Genomic DNA, 22037 nt, shown 5'->3' on the forward strand with positions numbered 1-22037 from the left:
ACACTGTGCCGGTGTACTGGCACAACACTAGCCTTACTAAAATGTCGACGTTTATGTATCCTCACTAATGATTCAGACACTGGACTTTGTAATGAAAGCGCGCCATTCGTTACAAAGTCCAGTGTCCATTTAGCAGGTTGCTTTATATAAACTAGCTGTCGACCGCGACTCCGTCCGCGAGAAATTAATAAAAACATAATTAGTAACCTACGTGTTCTTCTAGACTAAGTTTTATATGAGATCCGTTCAGCCGTTCTGAAGATACATTCAAACAAACATCCATCCATCCATCCATTAGTTACATTTAAGAAAGTAATTGAATAAATAAAAGCAACTTTAATTTATGGTCAATAAATTAAAAGCGTACCGTTAAGGTTATTAAGTATAAAGTTGTATGCAAGACTGCGTGCTCGGATGTTTTTAGTCGATTGGAAACGACATTCGAAAGACTGAATGCGTGTGTTAAGTGTTATTGTCGTATTCAAAATGATCATTGTATCGTTACCAACGATTTATTGATGAAGGAAACAATTATTTTATGTCTCAAATTTATTGATACTAAAACGAAATAAATAAGTTAAATTGACAATAAATCGGCTATAAATTTTTAAATGCTTAAGGTTAGTAAAGCAAAGAAACAAAAATTACATTAAGAAAAAAATGCTAAACCCCTATACGTAATACGTGACTTAAGTCTTGAGGTTGGTGTATTTAGAAAACTATTTCACCAAGACGCAGTATTTAAAATAGTTTTGGAAGCTTAATCTTAATAACATTATAAATGCAAATGTTTAGATGGATGGATGAATATTTGTTTGAATGTATCTCCAGAATGGCTGAACGGATCTCGATAAAATATGTAGAACGTTGTCTGGAAGAACACATTGGCTACAAATTGTAAGCCATTTCATATATTCTGTAATTCCTTAACCTAAAACGTTATTTAGTCTATGCTATAAGTCTATAACACTTTTGTTTATTTAATATAACAACATTAATCATTTGTATTACGATCCAAAAGATTATATAAATATTTGATTCTCAAATATAAAATAGAACTATTCAACTTATCATGTTAATTATCTGACGGTATTTCGTTATCGTAAATTAAAAGTATTGTAATTGCTCGTCTGAATGACGGCCATGTTTTTTTGGCATTCGGGTAATGAAAAAGACAATGTAACAGCGGTGTTTTTGAAAAAGTTGTTGTTTACAATTCTAAAAGGAATAAATGAGTTAAAGAAGACTATGATTTATTTGAAAAAGTATTCTCCGGCTGTGACTCCCATAAAATTAAGTTTTTTTTTAGCTCCCCGCAGACAGAGTCGCAGGCGACAACTAGTGTTAAATTTTAAAATTAACTTTATTACTAAGCGAATAATCACAAGGTAAGCTCTTTTTAAATTTTGCCAAATCATTTTCATAGAGAAAGTCCTCTTTTATTATCGCTTGTCATGGTCCCTTTGAAGTTGAATCTTAAGATGTAACTCTTTTCGTCAGATACGTCTACAAATTGTCAACGTCAGTAGCTGTTTTCTCTCGTATTTTATGGCCCATTTAAGTGGTACCATTGTACAATATGAAGACGCTAAGAAAGTGATCTGTAATTCGCGTGCTTTCACAATCGCGTGGATTCGCGTCAACCGCTGTTTACGTCTGTTGGTGAAATTATATATCACAATAAATATTTTACGCGCTACGACATTGACAATATGAATTTCATTAATTTTATTACCGTCCATTAATTTTATATCTTTCTTTTCTGTTTTAATACTTTAATTTATCTTTTTACGCTTAATATTTATCTTTTGAAACAATCTTTAGTTGAAAAAAGCTTTTATTATCTTAAGTTTTCATTGTAGAAAGATTTTTTTGTATATCTTCCTTAACGAGAGTTTCTGACGTCAAAACCTCAGTAAATAAATCATCCCTGTCATTATCTTTACTAACACTGAGATATGTTTTAAACGATTTTGGACTCGGAAATCCACGGTAACTCTCTTTGAGGAAAACAGAGACAATATATATATATATATATATATATATAAGGAAGTCGTATTAGTTATAATATTTATAACTCAAGAACGGCTTTACCGATATGGTTAAAAATTGGTGAGGAGGTAGCTTAGAGGCAGGAGACGGACATAGTATTATCAGGTACTATTTATTCTTTTTTTCGAATTTATGCCTTGAAGAGCTGCTTTTTATTTAACTATATATTAAGTTTTTTATATATCAGTAAGTACAGATTTTTCAAAAATGTAAAGTTACCATTCGTCTTTGCATAAATATTTTATTTAAAAACATAAAATAATACGGTTTAAAATTGAACATACTTTGTAATTTCCGCTTTCATCTGTCTGAAAGGATTTTACTTGTTTATCTATAAATATTCATAGCATGTTTTGAATATATATTATTTACATTACTTTATAGTGAATTATTTATGTCTATCTATAATAAACCGGAAAGATTTGATTGTTTGTTTATTTGCATTGGATAAGCTCCGAAACTCCTCAACCGATTTGAAAAAATCTTTCACTGTTAGCTTCCTGATAGCCTGGTGACATCTTACTAATATTATAAATGCGAATGTTTAGACGTATGGATGTTTGTTTGAAGGTATCTCCGGAACGGCTCAACGGATCTCGCTAAAATTGGGCATAGATGTAGAACATAGTCTGAAAGAACGCATAGGCTACTTATTTCGCCAGCGATAGCTAGTAGGCTATATTTATTACTGGATTTATTTAATCCCGGCGCAGACAAAGTCGCAGGTCACTGCTAGTATATAAATAAATTGATGAAACTGCTCCTATCTTTATACTCAAATAATAGTTTATAATAAATCATGTATTACTTTTAATATGTATACGTGATGTTTTATTTTATTGCAATTTACATTTAGTAATCGTAGATCTATAATCTTATAGCTTACATAAGTGAGAATGGTGTACTAATAACCTTGAGATGTAGATGATTTGATTTTTGAGGTACTTTTTATTAGCCGATGGCTGTTTACCTTGGAGAGGCTTCAAATGTTTCAGTGTATTGCCGCGTAATAAGCATGCGCATTTTGAAATTTCAAATTAAAGTCCTTCATACTCCGTTAGCTGTTATTTACTTGTTTATTTACTAAATAGAGACATTACATAATTGAATATTACTATATAATTTTAAAAAAGTAAATTTGATTCCAATTACCAAAGTTAGGCATAAATTATTGCAGTATATACGTAAATTAATCTAAATTAGGTACGAGGTTTCTGATTGAATTTTAATATGAACGAATTGATAGCTGCATTGAGGTGTATATTCTAACCGCAGCTACGAATTAACTTATAAGAGATCTTTCACACCGTTATTCATAACCAAAAAATTATAGATTCAATGTTTAAATTAAGTCCAATTGTTTAAGCTTTTATGAGAAAATGTAATCTATATTTTAATTGAACAGAATTAAACATAATTAAATTCACTGCAGTTGTTACTGTAGTGACGGATAAGTTGGTTAAAATTGCCTCATTAAAACTTAAAATAAATACTTATGTTAACTATTCAAATGTATGATGAAAAATACTACAAATTAATAAAACAAGGCATTCAAAAACTTACCTTATTCTTGCTAAACTTGAAAAAAAAAACAAAAATTACACTGCCATAAAAGTACACAATCACATTCACAATGCAATAATAAAAAAAACACGAATTTAAATTACAAACACATCTTTCGATCGTAGATCGAGTGAGTTGATTATTTTTGTATGAATACTATTTTATGATAAACATGTGCGCACGCGTGGGCAGTCGTAGCGACACTGGCGCAGGCGGCGAGCTGAACTTGGAATTTTCAAGAGCGTCTCTTTCTTGTTTTGCTGGTTGACGACGTCGTTTTGTCAACAGATTTTGTTTATAGCTATCGCAATAGGCTTGTCGTGTATTATTTAATTTAATGTAATTATCGTTATTCTTGTAATAATACTATGGATTACAATATCACAAGTTTAAATATATATTTAGTTAAAGGCATCTCAATTAAATTGCTATTAAACGACTTTAGAGTTTGAAGCCGTTTTAATTATTGCAATAGGCCGATTGTAACTAAGGTAATATTTTTCTAAGAAGAATACATTGGCAGGGGAGCTGCTGTGACTCCAGAAAGAAAATCTGAAAATAGTAGTAATAGTAGTAATAAATAGTATACCACAAAAAATGTAACCAAATATTAAATAAATACTTCTATTGATCGGTTATTATGTTGAAACATTATAGAACTTTAACGATAATTTTTCTTAAATATAATTTAATCATCGCAGAAAGTAGTAAACGTTAAAGTAACTGTAAGATTAATTTAGTTGAAAAAAGTGCAACAAGTTAAATTTTACCGTCGCTGAATTTACAACAGCGCCATCTATTTACAATCGTACTTTCAAGAGCGTACGCGCTTTCACCTCGTTGTTGGTGCGTTATAAGGACGATAGATGGCGTTGTATTTAAAGAAATAGCTGGAAATTATATTGTAAAATATAATTGTGAAATAAAATAAAACATTATGACTTAATTTTAAAATCCAATAAGCCTATTTATTTACATCGAAGTGATGCCAGTTTTTATAAAATGTATTATTATACTTTTATCAGTTAAAAGACACCAGAATTTTTTTCGATAAATTAGTTAAATTCGTACAAAAGTTAAAACAAATTTGACGAATAGCTTCATTTGGAAAAAACTTCATTTTGTAAAATTTCAAATCAAAAAGTTAAATTATAAAAGTCTGTCCGCGATGACCATAAAACATTTATATCAAAAATACTCGACGAGAATACTTATAAATATTGTTACAGTATATAAAAGTCAGCAGACAAAGTTGTGCTTTTGAACAAGTGCTTACTAACCTAACCAAATGCCGGACGTAAATATTATGCTATAGAATGAGTAGTTCTATTGAAGTAAAAAATACATAGAATTTGAAAATATTTTTGCTTGTTCATTCTTTCTGAAGTAATAAAAAAAATTACAATTCGTTGCTTAGTGAATGAAATATTTTGCAGTTTTATTTTCTTCATATATTTTTAAACATTTTTAATATCATTGTCAATTTTAATATAAATGGTACCGCTTACTTTTCTACTCTATGACTTTCGGTTTCAAAAGCAATATTTTCCCGAGAGAGTCTTTCAAGCTTGCCTGTAGATTATTCTGAAACATTTTTATTCCTGTGACATAAAAAAAGTTTACGCCTATTCCGTCAAATGCCGAGATTTCATTTCATACAAACTGTATAAAATACAGTCACAAACCAAACGAATTCTGTGCGTCTTTCATATAAATTTATAGGAGTAAATATCGTTACTAAAGGTGTGGAGAATGACGGTTAATAGTTAAGAAAACTATAAGAAATTACTGATATATCATTGCATTTTTTATACCGTATTGTCTTGACCAAAAATTTATATCAAATTGGACGTAAGCTATAATAGATAGCGATTTACCTATAGTTTTTCGATATGTACTTCAATTTTTGCTGTTATTTTTTAAAAATTTGGACTACTTAATCCAAGCATAAATACTCATTGGTGCCCGAAACCAATATCTGTATAAACATAGCGTCATTTTGTTTTTATCTTTGACAAAACAGAAATAACAATATGATTTATATCTTATTTACCTTAGATGTAAATGCTGCTAGACAAAAATTGATTCTACGAAGATTTGTAAAAGGTTTTCTTAATATTTAGCCAAACAAGGTAATAAATCTACATTTTAATGCTTTTAAAATAGGTATTCCAGTTAAGTATTCCAAACCACACATCGAGTATTTTATTGTGCTCGACGTATCCTTGATTAAGGACAAGCTTTCGTATCGAATCGTTGGAAAGAACCGCTTCAGATGCCGATAGCGTTTCGAGAGTAATACCTCTGACGCCTTTACGAGCCTTTGTAAGCCTTTAAATAATGGTTCGTTAAATCCTGCAAACGGACAAGAGGGGTGGAGAATAAAAGAATACAGACCACTCCATTGAAGGATGGGTTTAAACCCGACCTCTGGATATACTTGAATACTCCTGCCTACATTCCATATTTAAATTGAAAACAATATTTAAATGCAAAATGCATTTGTTTTGTATTGATGTGTTGTCAAGCGTTAAAAGTTAAACAGTTATACTTAACTGTATGTTAAGTTAGTTAAATAAATCTGTGTTAATTTGAATACATTTAGTATATCAACTTTGACTGTATTATAATAATAATTATAGTCAGAGCTTCAATTTTACTAATATATTAAATGCGAATGTTTAGATGGATGGATGTTTGTTTGAAGATATCTCCAGAACGGCTGAACGGATCTCAATGAAATTTGGCATGGTTGTTGAGCATATTCTGGAAGAACACATAGGCGAATAATTCAGTTTTTTTTTAATTCTGCGCGGACGTAGTCGCGGGCGACAGTGCGTTTTACATTGAAGTAAAAACGTCAAATTTGAATGTTTCTCACAAAGGTTTTAGGAATTTAGTTTTGCTTTAATTAATATATTTTAATATTATAAATTCCTTAAATTTAGTTTTAAACATTAACAATTTAATTAATTGTAACATTAGGAAAGTTTTGATGGTATTCGAATTATCTAAAGTGCTTTAACTTCAAGGTCAATGACCTTTACAATTATAATCGATTAGTGCCAATAACGTACAAAGCCGTGACCCGAGACGATATTGATCAGGTCTATAAAATATTTGCTGTTACCTCTAAACTCTGTTAAACTTAAGTGGCAAAGTCGTTAAGGAAAATCGTCATAAACTTTGACAGCTCGTTGTTACTTAAGTATTGGTACTTAAGTTATAGTAAAATGACTGTTTAGTTCCAATAAAAAAGATAGCTTTTAGCTCTAAGTGTATTCTTCCCAAGTTACTTCTACTTTACGATCACTAGGAAATAAATATTAATATTCATTTAAACATTATTTTACATAGCTAAAGTATCGTTACTATGAAAGCTATCTTTTATAAAAAAAAAAAACAAAATTAATAGGTTTTCAGATAATCCAGAACAATTCCTTTGTCCTATTATTATTAACTAGCTTTCGCTCTTTACTCTGTCTGCTGGAAATGGAAATTAAAAAAAAAGATCTTAATAAGTAGCCCATGTGTTCTTAAAGACTTTGTTCTACATCTATGCCAAATTTTAACGAGATCCATACGGTCGTTCTGGAGATACCTTCTAACAAACATCCATCCATACATACGCATTTATAGCACTAAAGTAACAAGTAAGATGTAGACAAGTTGCCGCTTTTTAGGGTTCCGTACGTCATTGGAAAAAAACGGAAACCTCATAGGATCAGTTTGTTGTCCGTCCGTCCGTCTGTCAAGATCCTTTTTCTCAAAAACGCGTGAAGGTATCAAGCTGGAATTTATTTTATATTCAATTACTTTCAAATATATAGTAAAATTCCTTTGAAAATAAAACCACTTTGAACACTAAGGAAGTTTATAAACTTTAAAACATCGTAAGTTTTGCAAGTGTGGTTTTAAATCGGCTGAAACTCAGAAGAGAAGATCCAATGCATTAATCAATTAGAACATTGCAGAGGTACACATCTGAATGTGCTTAGCGTTCAAATGATACTGCAGTACCACAGTATATTACATCACAGCTGCGCCACTCTTATTAAATATTAATTAAAATATTATGAATACTTTTAACCAAAGAAGATTTGCAGACTATCTTTCTTCATATTAATCTTACTAATATAATATTATAAATGCGATTTTTTGCATGGATGGTGGATTGATGTTTGTCAGAAGATATCTCCAGAACGACTGTACGAATCTTGATAACATTTGGCATAGATGTAGAACATAGTCTAAAGGAACATATATGCTATTTATGAAGTTTTTTTTTAATATCGCGCGAACGCAGTTGCGGGCGACAGCTAGTAATTAAATAATGTTTATTTTAGAATTTTATTGTTTTTAATTTAACAGAAGTGCAATTAATTTGCAATAGTTTAATTTTAAAGTCTATTTCACTAACACTGCATAGATTTGACATATGTAAATAGTAATCATAACCTCTAGAACAATTTATAAAAGTATAATATTGTAATTAATAAACAGAAATTTACTTAACTATACTAAAACGACACTTTATATCAAAATTAAATTGTTACTCACATTTTTAAACTTCTAAATTCTCTTACTCTGTGGCTAAGAGTTGCTCTTTTCAAGTTAGCGAAAGTATAGATGTTGAAATTTGAATTAGGTCCAGAATTTCTTTGGCAAATCAAGGCGAGGTACGAGCAGATGGATATCTAGGTCGGCAATGCAGTTTAAAAGAAGGCTTTTTCTAAACGGAAAAATTAACTTGAAATGTAAAAGTATAGTACATCAAAGTTGTTTTATATATGAGTTATATTTAATGATTTGTAAATAATATATTAATTGGTATTTATGCTAATTTAAAAATATTATGATTGATTTTATAGTCTCGGTTAACTCCAAATGGTCTTTCGCTGCTCGCGAGTATTTCCATCTTCCAAAGACTGCTTATTTGACACGACAATAATGGGAGTTTTGCTTACCTGAAAGAGAAAAAAATAGTTAATTCTTTATTAACTAAGTATATAAAGTATTTAGCGATATATAATAAAATGTAATATGAGTTAAGGACGTAATGGCAATCCTAAATATGTTTCTACTGATATTTGAATACACATCCAACAAAGGTAAGTCGCAAACATATTAAATTAAATAACATACCTCACACAGTCTTGTGCACATTCTCGCAGACGGCAATAGCTACAGCTGCAGGTGGAGTAACAGGATCCAGGGTCTGACTCCTCGATGCTGACGGAGTCGAACCTTTGACCTAGACCTTCTCCCGAGCTCGGTACCGTGTGTGAGCCGCGCCATCTGAAATATAATAGCAAATAGTGTTATTATAAACATTGCTATTGATTTTTCAAAGGGAACATTTTGCTACGGATTTTTTAAACTGAAAATACCGTTTATAATAATAAAAAAAATCACTTGCACTTTGCATGCTTACAAAAGTTCAGAAATATCCCATGTCAATCTTAAAAGTTCGTAAAGAAATTGTAATCGACTTCTTCTTTTTAATTGAAGGCAAACAAGTTAAATGTTAAATATTACTTCTTTTTTTAAATAAAATACTTGCCTTGAGCTTTTAGAATCAACGTGTTCGACGACAATGTTCCAAGTTCTGTGAATCAAATAAAGAAGGAATAGGATTCTGGAAGATTCCGCTTGCGGCGGAGGTTCCCTTTTTCCCGACCATTTCCGGCTGGTGGCGCTGCTCTGTCCGCTCCCCATGTTTCCGGCACGTTTGAATTTAGAATTACTTTGTCATTTTGATTGGGGCGACGGCGAACGATGGACGTTTGATTCTGAAAAAAGGAAATTGGAGTTTATTTAGAAGATGCATAATGTTTTTTTTTAATTTTGATTAAAAAATGTAGGTAGCATTTTAACTGTTATTACAATTCAATTAACTAAATAAGAAATGTTCAAATTGTAAATCATCTTAATTAAGAAAAACCTAATTAAATTGTAATTTTGTTTCACATAAATTTAAAAACAAAACTGCCCTTCGAGGCTTGGATAAATTTATTTTCATCAACACTACAACGGGCGGATTTTTACTGCTCCTTTTCCTTATTTCAAGTGCAAATTAATTATGTTGAGAAAAAAGGCAATTTACGGAGATTCGTTGCGATTGAGTATCATGGCTCTGCTTGAATTAAATACACAAATATAACTTTTTAACCTTAAATTTCCACTGTTGAAACACTCACATAAAACACATCGTTATCGTTCTTATTTACATAGAAATAAGCGAGATGCAATTACATTTTTGTATGTATTTACTTAATGATTTTCAATTGTTTTAACTAAAAACAATTGAAAATCACTAATTATATTTCCTAGCCGCTTAATCCGGTACCACAACCTTTTAAGCATAGTTATTCGACACAAGAGTGGCCCAGGGGTAAGCACTTGACTTGAAACTGCAGGTCCTGGGTTTCGAATCATGTATCAAAGTGTTTTTCGGTTTACATCTTTTCAACGTTTATACGGTGAAAGAAAAAATCGTGATACAACCTTTACATATTCGCGAAGATATGTGTGAAGTGAACACATTAGGCTAACGTGGTTGATTATGGTCTAGTTACCCTGACATAGAGTAGGCTCCAAGTCCCTCAGTGGGGACTTATAGTGAGCTGATGATTCAATAAAAAATTGCGTGTAACAATCGATTATGTGTTTACATGAATATTCTCTAGTAAATGCGATATTGATTTTGTTGACGATCTTGCGACGTGCGCAAAAAATTAATAATTTCTATCGTTGGTTGTTAATGAAACACACTAGCGGTTATGTTGATTTATTGCCGTTGATATCGAGAAAGTTTTGATGTATAGCTTTGAAAATATTCACATATATATGTTAGTGTATGTTTAATAGCAACAAAGTATATTAAACAAAATTGAAAAATATATATTTTATGACCTTATTTAAATTTAAGTTGAATTGAATTATACATTTTAATCCTGGAAAAATAAGACCTTCATTTTAAATTAATATGTTTAACATTCTTTGCTATTTGGACTTCTTTAAACCTGGCATTCAAAATATATATTTTCTATTGTCTATAAAAGGATATCTTCACAAAATCATCTCTGAAATGTAAATAAAAATGTTTCCAAGACGTTTGATGCTTGCTATTTTGCTGCCAGGTTCACGCTAACACCCTTTGTGAGGGGTTGGGGTGTTAGTGCTTTAAATGCTCATAATATTAAACAATACTAAGAGAGGTTAATTTTAATAATTAAATTCATTTTTTTACACATTAATTATTATAGTTATTACTAATATTAATAATGTGAAAGTTTGGTTATAAGGATGTTTGTTACATCTCAACGGTTGAATAAAGATTGTGTATTTTATTTTTTAATTCTTCTTTTTTTTTAATTACATGCAAACTTGTCAGCGGCAGTTATTTATTTCTAACGAAGACTTAAGTACATTTTTTTTATGTTTTATAACAGAAGGGGGCAAACGAGCAGCGGGAACACCGAGATGTTCAACGACGCCCATGGACATCAGCAATACCAGAGGAACCGCAGATGCGTTGCCGGCTTTTGAGGTGGTTATAAGCTCGCTTCTTGAAGGACCCTAAGTCGTAGCGGTTTGGAAATACCGGTTTGGAATTTTTAACACATAAGCGGTAAATTTTATAAATTTTCTTTTTTATGATTGAATGATGTTTTACGACGATGTCGTGTCTATTCATTGTAAGCTAAATAAATGATGTAACTGTCTAAAACTTTTATAATGATGTCAATAAGGGGTTAAACTTTGCTGTTCATACTTGCAATACAAATTAAAAATAACAAATAACTCGGTGACAGGAAAATTAAAGTTTGCATTGAAAACTCACGTTAACTTTTTACTATTGAATCTTACTAATTAATTCATACTAATCTTACTAATACGATATACGCAAAGTTTGGACGTATGGAGGGATCGATGGATGGATGATTGGATGGATGTTCATTAGAAGGTATCTCCAGAAGGCTGTATGGAGCTTTAGCGAGCCTTTATAATAATATTGCATAGATATAGAACATTGTGGGTAAGAACACGTAGACTACTTATAAAGTTTTTTTTTAAATTTCGCGGGACCGGAGTCGGGATACAGTTAGTTAAGATGTATAATCTATATCCATTTAATCATGAAATAATTAACCTAATTGCTTATTAAACAGAGTAAAGTAATAAAATCGTATAAAAATACATTTCCACGTGAATTAGAAAATATTTCAGTATGAAATAAGTATGATTAATAATAACGTAAATGGACTCGAAGACAATTGCCTATTTGTATGTCTTAATGCCGTTTAATATGTATAAAAGCAATTAAATTCAGATATACGTCTCACTAGAACTATTAAATTTGATACCAATGAATATTTAGAAGCAATGAAGCACTAGAGCTTTATTGCTATTAAATATTCATTTGTTCTATTTATAACAGATTATTGGATTTACGAACGTACAGATTTATAAAGGAAAAAAGTAGCTTATAATGTTAAATGTTTTCTTTAGTGTCATAAACCAATACATATTCAGTTTTTACTGTACAGTTCAAACTAAACAATCGAACTGTACAGTTAAAACTGACGCATGTTTACAATGAACTGTTTAACTAGTGTGCCTAGTACGAATGGTCAACAACTATTTTTTTTATCTTACTAATATGATAAATGCGAATCATTGTTGGCTGTTTGAAGGTGTCTCTAAAACGGCTAAAATTACACTAAAAAACTATCATATATTTTCATAGTTGACGATGATTATGAGAAGAAGCTTGTTGCAAATATTTCTAAGTCCTAGTATTACTAAGTCCACTGTTCTCGGTTTTGGATATACGAGTAAGTTTAACTCTACAGTTCGTCTATTCAGTCAAAACTGAAAGTGTGTAGCGAGCTTAAAAATTATCGTCACGTCGTCGATTTTAAACGATAAATATTGTTACAGTTTTAGAAATTTAGAACTTAGAAAAAGAACACATACGTGAAAAGAAACGTTATTATTAGAAACAATTAAATACAAAGAAAGATTTTAAATGAATAAACTTTCCTATTAATTAAACGAAATGCATATTCGAATCTATAAAATAATAAAATTTAAATATGTTTGTATCAAAGCCCCGCGGAGCGTGGTATAGCTGTAACTCAGATAGTGCGAACAGACTAACGGTTAGTTTTATTATCGATATATTTGCATAAAACTACCATATCTTGATACTTGAAATAAACAACGTAGAGGTTAATTGCATTGTTAAAACTATGATATTTTAAGGATTATTTCAAGTATTAAGATATTACGTTTAAGTTATTCGGAAATCTTGATTTTTTTTATTAAAAGCGTGATAAAGTTTGGCTTTTTATTATTAACTAGCTGTGACAAGCGACTCCGTACGCTCGGAATTCAAAAAAATATTGGTCGCAACGTAATGTTATAGCCTAAAGCCTTCCTCTATAAATGGACTCATATACAGCCCTAATTCGTCCACTGCTGAACGTAGGCCTTCCCCATCGATTGCCACAATGCCCGGTCCTATGCCACCCGCATCCAGTGCACTCCCGCAACCTTGACCACGTCATTGGTACATCGTGCAAGAGGCCCACCTACGCTGCGTCGACCCGTCCGCGGCCGCCACTCTAGGACTTTTCGGCCCCATCGGCCGTCCGTTCTGCGTACAATGTGACTCTGGTTCTGATGCGATCTCTCAGAGAGACACCGAGTATTGGTCTCTCCAATAATGGACTATCCAACAAAAAAATATTTTTTTAAATCGGACCAGTAGTTCCTGACATTAGCGCGTTTAAACAAATAAACTCTTTTGCTTTATAATATTAGTATGAATTTTAATTTAATTTAATAAATAAAGTGGGAAACAATTTCAATAATGCTTTAGAAAGTTGTATTACGTAAAGTAATATTATTTAATTGATATCATATTATATTTACCAAAAGCGAGTATGAAAAATAAGGTACTATATTATAAGTATCCACTAATTGACGTTTTATAGTCGTCCTAATTATTTAGCCGTAATGCGACACATCGTGAGAAAGAATTCGCAGAGAGCGAGGCAAAGTAAACACGATCAAATTATACGTAAATAATAACATTGCGAATAAAGATATCGTGGTAATATAATTCTTTGTTTAAAAGAAAGCTATCTTGTGTATTTTTTATGAATAGTTATTTATGTCATGTCATGAGTATGGATAGAAAAATGTTATTATGTTTTTACCTGAATAATAAAATCTTCGAAACGGTTAGATTGATTTTAACATGACTTTTATTAGAAAGTTTGTTTATGTGTGTGTCTTATGTTAATTTATTTTTAATTCCGCAATGACAAAGTCGCGGGCGACTACTAGTGTTTTAATATTTTGGATTATGAAAAAGTTAACCTAATTTTTTGGTATAATCGCGTTGTGATTACGCCGTGAGATTTATTTAAGAGTTTACTTCCCATTAAATATTTTTCTTAATTTAAGAACGAAATAAGTAAGACAGATACAAAAATTATTCAGTACTAACTCTTAGTACATATTCCTAGTTGTAGGTAAATTTTTATACGAGACTAGCTGTCGCCCGCGACGCCGTCTGCGTCAAAATAAAAAAAGTTCCTAAAAGGTTTTTCAAGCAATTATTCGAATTTATCTCACATTCAAAACCTTCCCTAAATCTACACGAACATTTCAAGACCAAAATAAGATAAATCCGTTCAGCCGTTCTCCAGTTTTAGCGAGACTAACGAACAGCAATTGATTTTTATATATATAGATAAAGTTGCCAGAGGATATTGCGTCCAATAGCTGCTAGTTCACAGTAAACATTTATATATATTTTTTTATATTTAATATGGAAATAGGGAGAGAATTAGATTTCTTGGATATGGAAGTGAAAATACGTATGAGCCAAGAAAAGAAAATAAAACGACGTACTTTGGCGTCGGTAGGATATTTACACGGACGATAAATCATAGTGCAACTTCAGCTAAAGGAAATTTAAATATAAATATAAGGCGTATTCATATCTGACTATTTTATCTTTTAATTCATCAAGTAATAAAAATATTAAATGAATAAATAAATAATTCGAGAGTTAAATCATCGCCGTTATGTAAAAATGCATTTCAAATTCTGAACTTTAGTAATAATCAAGTCAATCTTACTAACATAAATGCGAATGTTTGGATGGATAGATTGATGTTTGTTAGAAGGTATATCTAAGACGGTTTGACGGATCTTGATTAAATTTGGCATGGATGTAGAACATAGTCTGGAACAAGTAATATAAGTTTTTTTTTAATTCTGCGCGGATGGTGTCGCGGGCAACAGTTAGTATAGCCATATTTGTAGATACAGAGTGTTTATTTTCCATGTTAATTTCGAACGTACTTAAGTTCTTATAAAACGTAACGTCTAGTGTTAGGTAAGAACAAGTTAGCAATGCTACTCATATGAGATTCTAACGGATCGTACTGTATAGTTCAGAGTAAGTTACTGTATTTAGTTCGAATGCCTGTTCAATTGGCGTACTGGTATGCATTTAGTCGGGCTTTTGTTAGCGGCGCGACGAATGCAAACATATCGTGTTCAGTTCTCTGATTGTAGTTCTCTATAAGGTACAGTCACGAACACTAACTTACCTATAGTAAGGTAGACGTATGTGGCCCGAGGTATAGAAAATGGCACATAAGATTTTTAAGTAGACAACTACAGCTGGAAAATCTTGAGGGCGCTACTAAGCGCTTAGTTTAATTATCTCCACCGGCTCAGATATATTTGACTAATAAACGTTATATTAAATTTTAGCGTTTTCTATAGTTTGCCAAATGAAATTTGTAGTTGCTTGTAAAACATGTCTTTTTTAAACTGTGCTTTATACATCACGCAATTGATCATCGCATAGTAATAGTTGATAACATTAAATTGAAATAAATTTAAATGCTATTTCATTAAATTGATGAAAATTATTCTTTAAGTGAATTTAAATGATTAAACATATAATACTGAAACACATTTTGTATGTGTTTTCTCGTGCTACTAAGTAAATGCAAAACACATCGAGATTGCCACACATATCCATTCTACCTTGATAATTACAGACTTCGATAAACACTGGTTTTATACAACGGTTATTTATTGAATAACACATTGTTGATGAAGAAAATAAAGAAAAAACTTTAGAATATCGAGCTTATTAAAATTTTGGTTCAGAAACATTTTTTTCTTCAATTAAACTCGCATTTTAAGGCTTTTCGAAATACAATGAAACATCGAACTTTTTTTTGACATGTCAACGCTTTTAAATTTGTTGTTTCCTTTTAAGTTAAGCATCGTTAATTTTAGGTTAACTATAACTAGTGTCAAGGAAGATTAACATTTAACAAACGAACAATAACGCCTTTGTTTTGTCAATACATTTTCTTTCCTCAGTATCTTACGAAAATGTTACAAGCACCAAACTACAACATAATTGTTACAATTGAAGCATTTATTCTTTTTAATATTTTATTCGTTAAAATATTATCTAACGTGGCTTTATTAACATAAGCAGTAAATATAGAAAACTAAATGATTACGGAAATTGTCTCATAATAAGTTTTAACTAGAGCGACTTTTATTTGTCGTTTAACACTAGAAAGACGGGAAAAACGCCCTACCTACAAAGACGGCCGACGGTCATTTGACCGGTCTTCATTATTTAGACTCTAATTATTCATATGTTTGTACTAAAACATAAAAAATATAGTTGATAGAAAATACATTCCTTGTTACAAATATCAAAATAAATAAACTTATATAAAAACGGCTAGTTTCGAGCTTATCGGGGCCCTTCATCAGCCGCGTCCGCGAAATAATACCAGTCCCACACACCCTGATGAAGGGACCCCGATGGGCTCGAAATTAGTCGGTGCCACCGGACGAATATACGTGAGTGTTTAGCCGTTTTTATATAATTTTTATAATGTCTCACGTAAGTTTGTATAAAATAAATATTGCTCTTAAATGTTAAGACAAAAGTATTACCATTTCATTGAACCGTTAAATAATAAACTAACCTTTATCCATTTGTTGAAAGATAAAAAGAAACCTCGGGAGACAGTAAACAGTTTTTTTGCGCTTCGATTACCGTGACAAGGAAGTTACGAATATTACGGTCTAGAGAACGCAAAATGATACAACTTTTTTTTAGTCCGCACAAAGTGTTGATGTGAAAGTTACGTATTTACTAAAACTGTTCTATTATTTATTAATGTATTTATTTATTTGTTACATAAACAATAGAACAAACTATACTTAACACAAATATTGCCAAAAATATTTTTAGCCAGTATTCTTTTGCCAGTAATATTAGAAAGAAAATCCGACACCGTGCCGGTGTACTGGTGCAAAGCATTACTAAAATGTCGACGTTTATATCCCCTCACTAATCATTCTGATACTTTGTAACGAAAGCGCGCCATTCGCGCCAAAGGATTCTAACTAATAATGTCTAAAAGTAGAAAATTACAAACGAAAACTTTGAAGATAAATCACAATATTAACACGTTACTGTATCTCTGTCTACCCTTTTGACTTACAAGCTTGTGACGTTTATAACAAAATGAAGATACGTCCGAAATCATCAATCCAGTAACTATGTTGCTATTTTTAAGCTGCTAAATCTAGATAATAGATAAAAGGTTAGATATATTTGTGACCTATTTGCTACGTAATGACGTCACACAGTAAACTCATCACTTATGTAAGTGACGTCCACAAAACGGACAGGCGACTGTCTCGAGACTTCCTTTTCGTTACATATACGGAACAATAGCAAGTAAACTAATAGTGGATAACGAATCGCTAGTAGGAAACTAAAGCTTGAGGAAATGAGGCTAAGCTTTAATATCATATAATAAGATTCATACTGTGACCCGCGACTCCGTTAGCTAAAAACTAAGTATGTGTTCTTACAGGCTATGTTCTATATAAATACCCAATTTCATTGAGCGGTTCTGGAGATACCTTCTAACAAACAATCATCCATTCATAAACATTCGCATTTATAATATTAGGAAACAATCTGAACATTTAAGATTAAGATTATGTTATAATATTAGTAAGATTTATTAACAATCTTAGTTCTAGGAAACTAAATAATTAAAATATAATCTTACTAAATAACTAATCACTACAAAACAAATGAATTAATTAATACTATATTAAATAAACTATATACTAAAACTAAAGCAAACTAAAAATAAAACTAAATATTATAAAATAAACTAGATAATGTTTATAGTAGCTAAAATATTAAAAAAAAACGATTGTCACCCATTTCTATAGTACAAAGTGGCAAACTAGCAAGCAGCCTCTTGGTTTTCATTAAAAGAGCGAAGTAACGACTGTCCATTGATATCTAAAAGAGGTTGAAATTTAACAAATGCGGTACATAACTTAATATTACTACCTAAATTTAGAGAATTAAAACGTATATTAAAAGTGAAAGAGTTTAACAAAGTACATATTAAAAGTCGTACACAATTTCGTTCGTATAAAAAAACTGCGAGCCCATTACTTGTCCGGCAGAGAGACGCAAATTCCAGGTTTCCCGCCCATTTACAGTGTTACTACAAAGTTGCTAATGCATTCCACGGAGTAATGCGAGTCTCGTGTAAAATAATTACTGCCCGCTGTACTCGTGTTTCTATTGAAGTTAATTTAAATGTGTTTTAATGATGCTGCTGAATAGTAATGCTTCTAATACGTTATATATTGTGTACCGGTTTGATACGTAAACTTTTGCTTAGTTTCTTTATGTTTATATGACTACTTGGCGCCCGCGACTTCTTCCGAGCTGAATTAAAAAAAAAAACTTACAGTTTGTTTTACATCTATGAAAAATTTCAGCGAGATCTGTTTAGCCGTTCTGAAGATACATTCTAACAAACATCCATCCATGTAAGCTTTGGTATTTATATTAGTAAGATCTTAACAGCTTTTTCTGTATTAGCTTTAAAAGATTAAGAAGATATTTTTAATAAATAATGTTTTTGCGTCGGTGGCTCAGGGGTCAAGCACTTGACTTGCAATCTGCAGGTCCTGGGTTCGAATCCCGCCATGTACTAATTTTTCGATTTACATATGTACATTTATCCGATGTACTTACGGTGAAGGAGAATATCGTGATGCCTGCATATATCTGAGAAGAAATTCAAAGTTATGTGTGAAGTCAACCAACACACACTGGGCCAGCGTGGTTGACTATGGAATAATCACCCATAACTTAGGGTAGACATCGTGCCCCTTAGTGGAGACGTATAGTGAGCTGATGATGATGATGATGAATGTTTTTGTAATAATAATTTGAAGGTTATAAATACATAACATTGACAAGCCACCTGAGTATACAAAACCAATTTATATTTATATAATCTCCAGTCCTCTAATAGATTTATGTAAGAAAATTACTTGATGTTTTGTCGAGATTACATCTGATGGTAATAAGTGTTCACCGAACGAACGTTGTTGTGTAGTAAGAAAAACTTTTATAGTTATTATATGTTCATTAACACTTCTATCATGTAACGGTTATATCCCTGTCATCAAGTGAACTGTTGTTATAACCGTTTTCAGTGACAAAAAAACTACCGTTGGGGTAATAGCAAAAGGGGCGTTTTCTTAAACGTTAAAGCGATCATCGGTGTCTTGCTATTTATACATAAACTAGCTGTCGCCCCCGACTCTATTCGAAACTACAAAAAGTTAATTAGTAGTATGTGTTCTTTCAGACTATGTTTTACATCTATGCCAAATTTCGAGATACGTTCTAAGAAACATCCATTCATGCATTGATCCATTCGCATTTATAATATAATATTAGTAACATATACCTCATTTTAAATAAAGCTACACTTTTCTGGAAGATGAGGTTTTGGGATCTCCAAGTCTTAAACTTGGTCAAGTTGATGTGGGACCTAGAAAAGAGTGGAGATGTTTTCGAAAGCTAAGGTCTATTTTAGATCGATAAGACACTCTACTTAGTATTATTTTGTAACACAATTCTAGGAATACAATCGTGTCGCATTTGTTTATTTTGTATTCTTATAAACAATCGGAATTCCTATTGATGTGTCATTACTATTGTGTTGATAGTAAAATTGAGAGACCAAACTGTGTGTACACAAATTTACATATGTTGAGTTCTTTGTTGCCCGCGACTTCGTCTACGCGGGGTAAAAAAAAATAGCATTTTTTTCCCAGATTATGTTCTATATCTATGCCAAATTTCATCAAGATCCGGTGAGCTGTTCTGTACCTTTTCACAAACATCTATCCATCCGTCCATCCATCCAAACTTTTACATTTATAATATTAGTAAGATAATTAAGAAACGTTTATGATTTGAGTGATTCAGTTAGATGAAACAGATTAGTCTTATGTACACACGTAACAAGTTTCGTTGAACATGAGACATGTAAGAAATTTCTCTAATAACAAATTCCATGATTTAGACCCAAAACTTGTAGGAACAGATCACGAAACAATGTCAACTCTCCGACATCGCCGGCTTGTATCATGAAACTTTACAGAATTCAAAACTTGTACACAAGACGAAGTTGTGCAGAAACACAAAACGTAAATTGGCCAGAAACTACTTGAACAAAATCTTATACAACTTTAAAACAAGTACAAGTGTTAAAAGCTAGTAGTTTATAATGTTTTTCTTGTGATTGTCTATTATTTAAATACTGGATTTAATTTTGAATACTATTTAAAAACATACTAAATAATAAAAACTAAAATAGCCTTTTGTTCAGTTCTGCTTCCAAGTTACAATATAATAACAAATATAAATTAAGTTTGTAAGCATGAAGATATACATTTTAATTATTATTTTTGTTTTTAATAATATTAATAATTAAAAATAAATAATAATAAGATACTAGCTAGATAAAAAAAAACTTAATTAATAGCCTATGTGTTCTACCAGACTATGTTCTACATCTATGCTAAATTTCCTCGAAATACGTTATGTCATTCTGGAGATACTTTCTAACAAACAATCATCCAATCATTTATCTATCTAAACATTCGCATTTATAATATTAGTAAGATATGTGCAACTTTGTAATTTGTTATTTTATAATAGTGAGCTCGCAAGAGTCAACAAAATATGGGCGTTGTCAAATTTAAAAACTCATATGTACATTGTAGATATGATTCTGTTGCGTAGACGATTAAAAAAACTTGAGACCAATACTGAATTATTGAAATTGAATACGTAACATATTCTAGTAAAGGTCTGAGAAAAACACCTACTGCTAGTTTCTAAGTAGAATTAAGTGGCCAGGAAAAGGTAATGTTTTGAAAGTCGATATGTAGGACCAGTGAAGGTATGACATAGAAACTAATAGCAATCAGAGATAAAACCAGTACTTGTTACTTTTATAAAGATACGTTTTGAGTTATACAATTTTCATAATATCTAAAAAAGGGCTAATCTTGGGCTTCTGAGACCTAAATCCCTGTTTAAAGATTATGTCAGTGATGATATGTTTTATATTATACACAGATTTTGGCCTCAGAAACCAACGGTAAATAGTTCTGTTTTGTAAATCAAACGTCTTTTGAATAACTATTAAAGACAGACAAACAAACATGTAAGAGAGAACCAGTACTTTTAAATAAATGATAAAGTACCCAGTACACCTATTTTGATGAATATTAATTTCTATATTATTTTAAAAACACTTATAAGCGTTATATATTTTTGTTTCACATAATTATTGATCTAGATATAACACGAACCTAATACTGTCTAGACTTAGCTTAAACTTTGCCTTTACTAACAACATTATATGTATGACTCGAGTCGGGGCACCTCGTAAAACATGATTGGGTTTGCACTACGGCTTTACTGCAAATGCGATTTAAGCATATACTCTGTTTTGAATTTTACGATATAAAGAGTTTAATATTGTGTATACAGTCGAGGATATTAATGTCCTACCCATTTCGGTGATATATCATTTGAGATCACAATGCTATAAGGTTGAAAACTTTTCATAGCACCATAGTTGCTTAATTTAAGCTCTTATGGTATAGTTCGCTGTTTCATATTCTTTCTAATTCTTTGTTTGTAAACATATCTGTATAGTTCTATTCAAATATGTTGGCGGCTCCCGTATCCTCGAACAACCCGTTGTACCTAGAATTGTTTTCTGAGTGGCGATTCGTGCGAATTTAAGAGCCGCTAAGATAAATGAAAACTATAATACGAATAGTATCATTGCGACTTAGTTTAAACGTTTTGTATATTTTTCTCGAATCGATATTAGAGTATTTCTTGTTCTTTTTTTATCATTTGTGATGTATAATATATTAATTAAATAAATATTTGAGATATATTTTGCAGGATTTTATTTCTCTATATCAAATCAAAT

The 22037-nt window shown here is 31.1% G+C and overlaps 1 protein-coding gene across 2 annotated transcripts in view; it reads right to left on the minus strand.

The window, feature by feature from the left end:
• The window catches only part of mwh (multiple wing hairs), a 75263-nt gene that overhangs the window by 50951 nt on the left and 2275 nt on the right, over positions 1 to 22037 (minus strand). For both annotated transcript variants that reach the window (XM_013314068.1, XM_013314067.1), the window contains exons 2-3: positions 9179 to 9407; positions 8761 to 8913 (exon numbers count right to left, since the gene is read on the minus strand). In XM_013314068.1, coding sequence (XP_013169522.1) covers positions 8761 to 8913; positions 9179 to 9333 — 308 coding nt within the window. In that variant the 5' untranslated portion in view covers positions 9334 to 9407. The remainder of the gene's footprint in view (positions 1 to 8760; positions 8914 to 9178; positions 9408 to 22037) is intronic.

The sequence above is a fragment of the Papilio xuthus genome, unplaced genomic scaffold (assembly GCF_000836235.2).
Source record: "Papilio xuthus unplaced genomic scaffold, Pxut_1.1 DF827542.1, whole genome shotgun sequence".
In the NCBI taxonomy this organism is placed as follows: domain Eukaryota; kingdom Metazoa; phylum Arthropoda; class Insecta; order Lepidoptera; family Papilionidae; genus Papilio; species Papilio xuthus.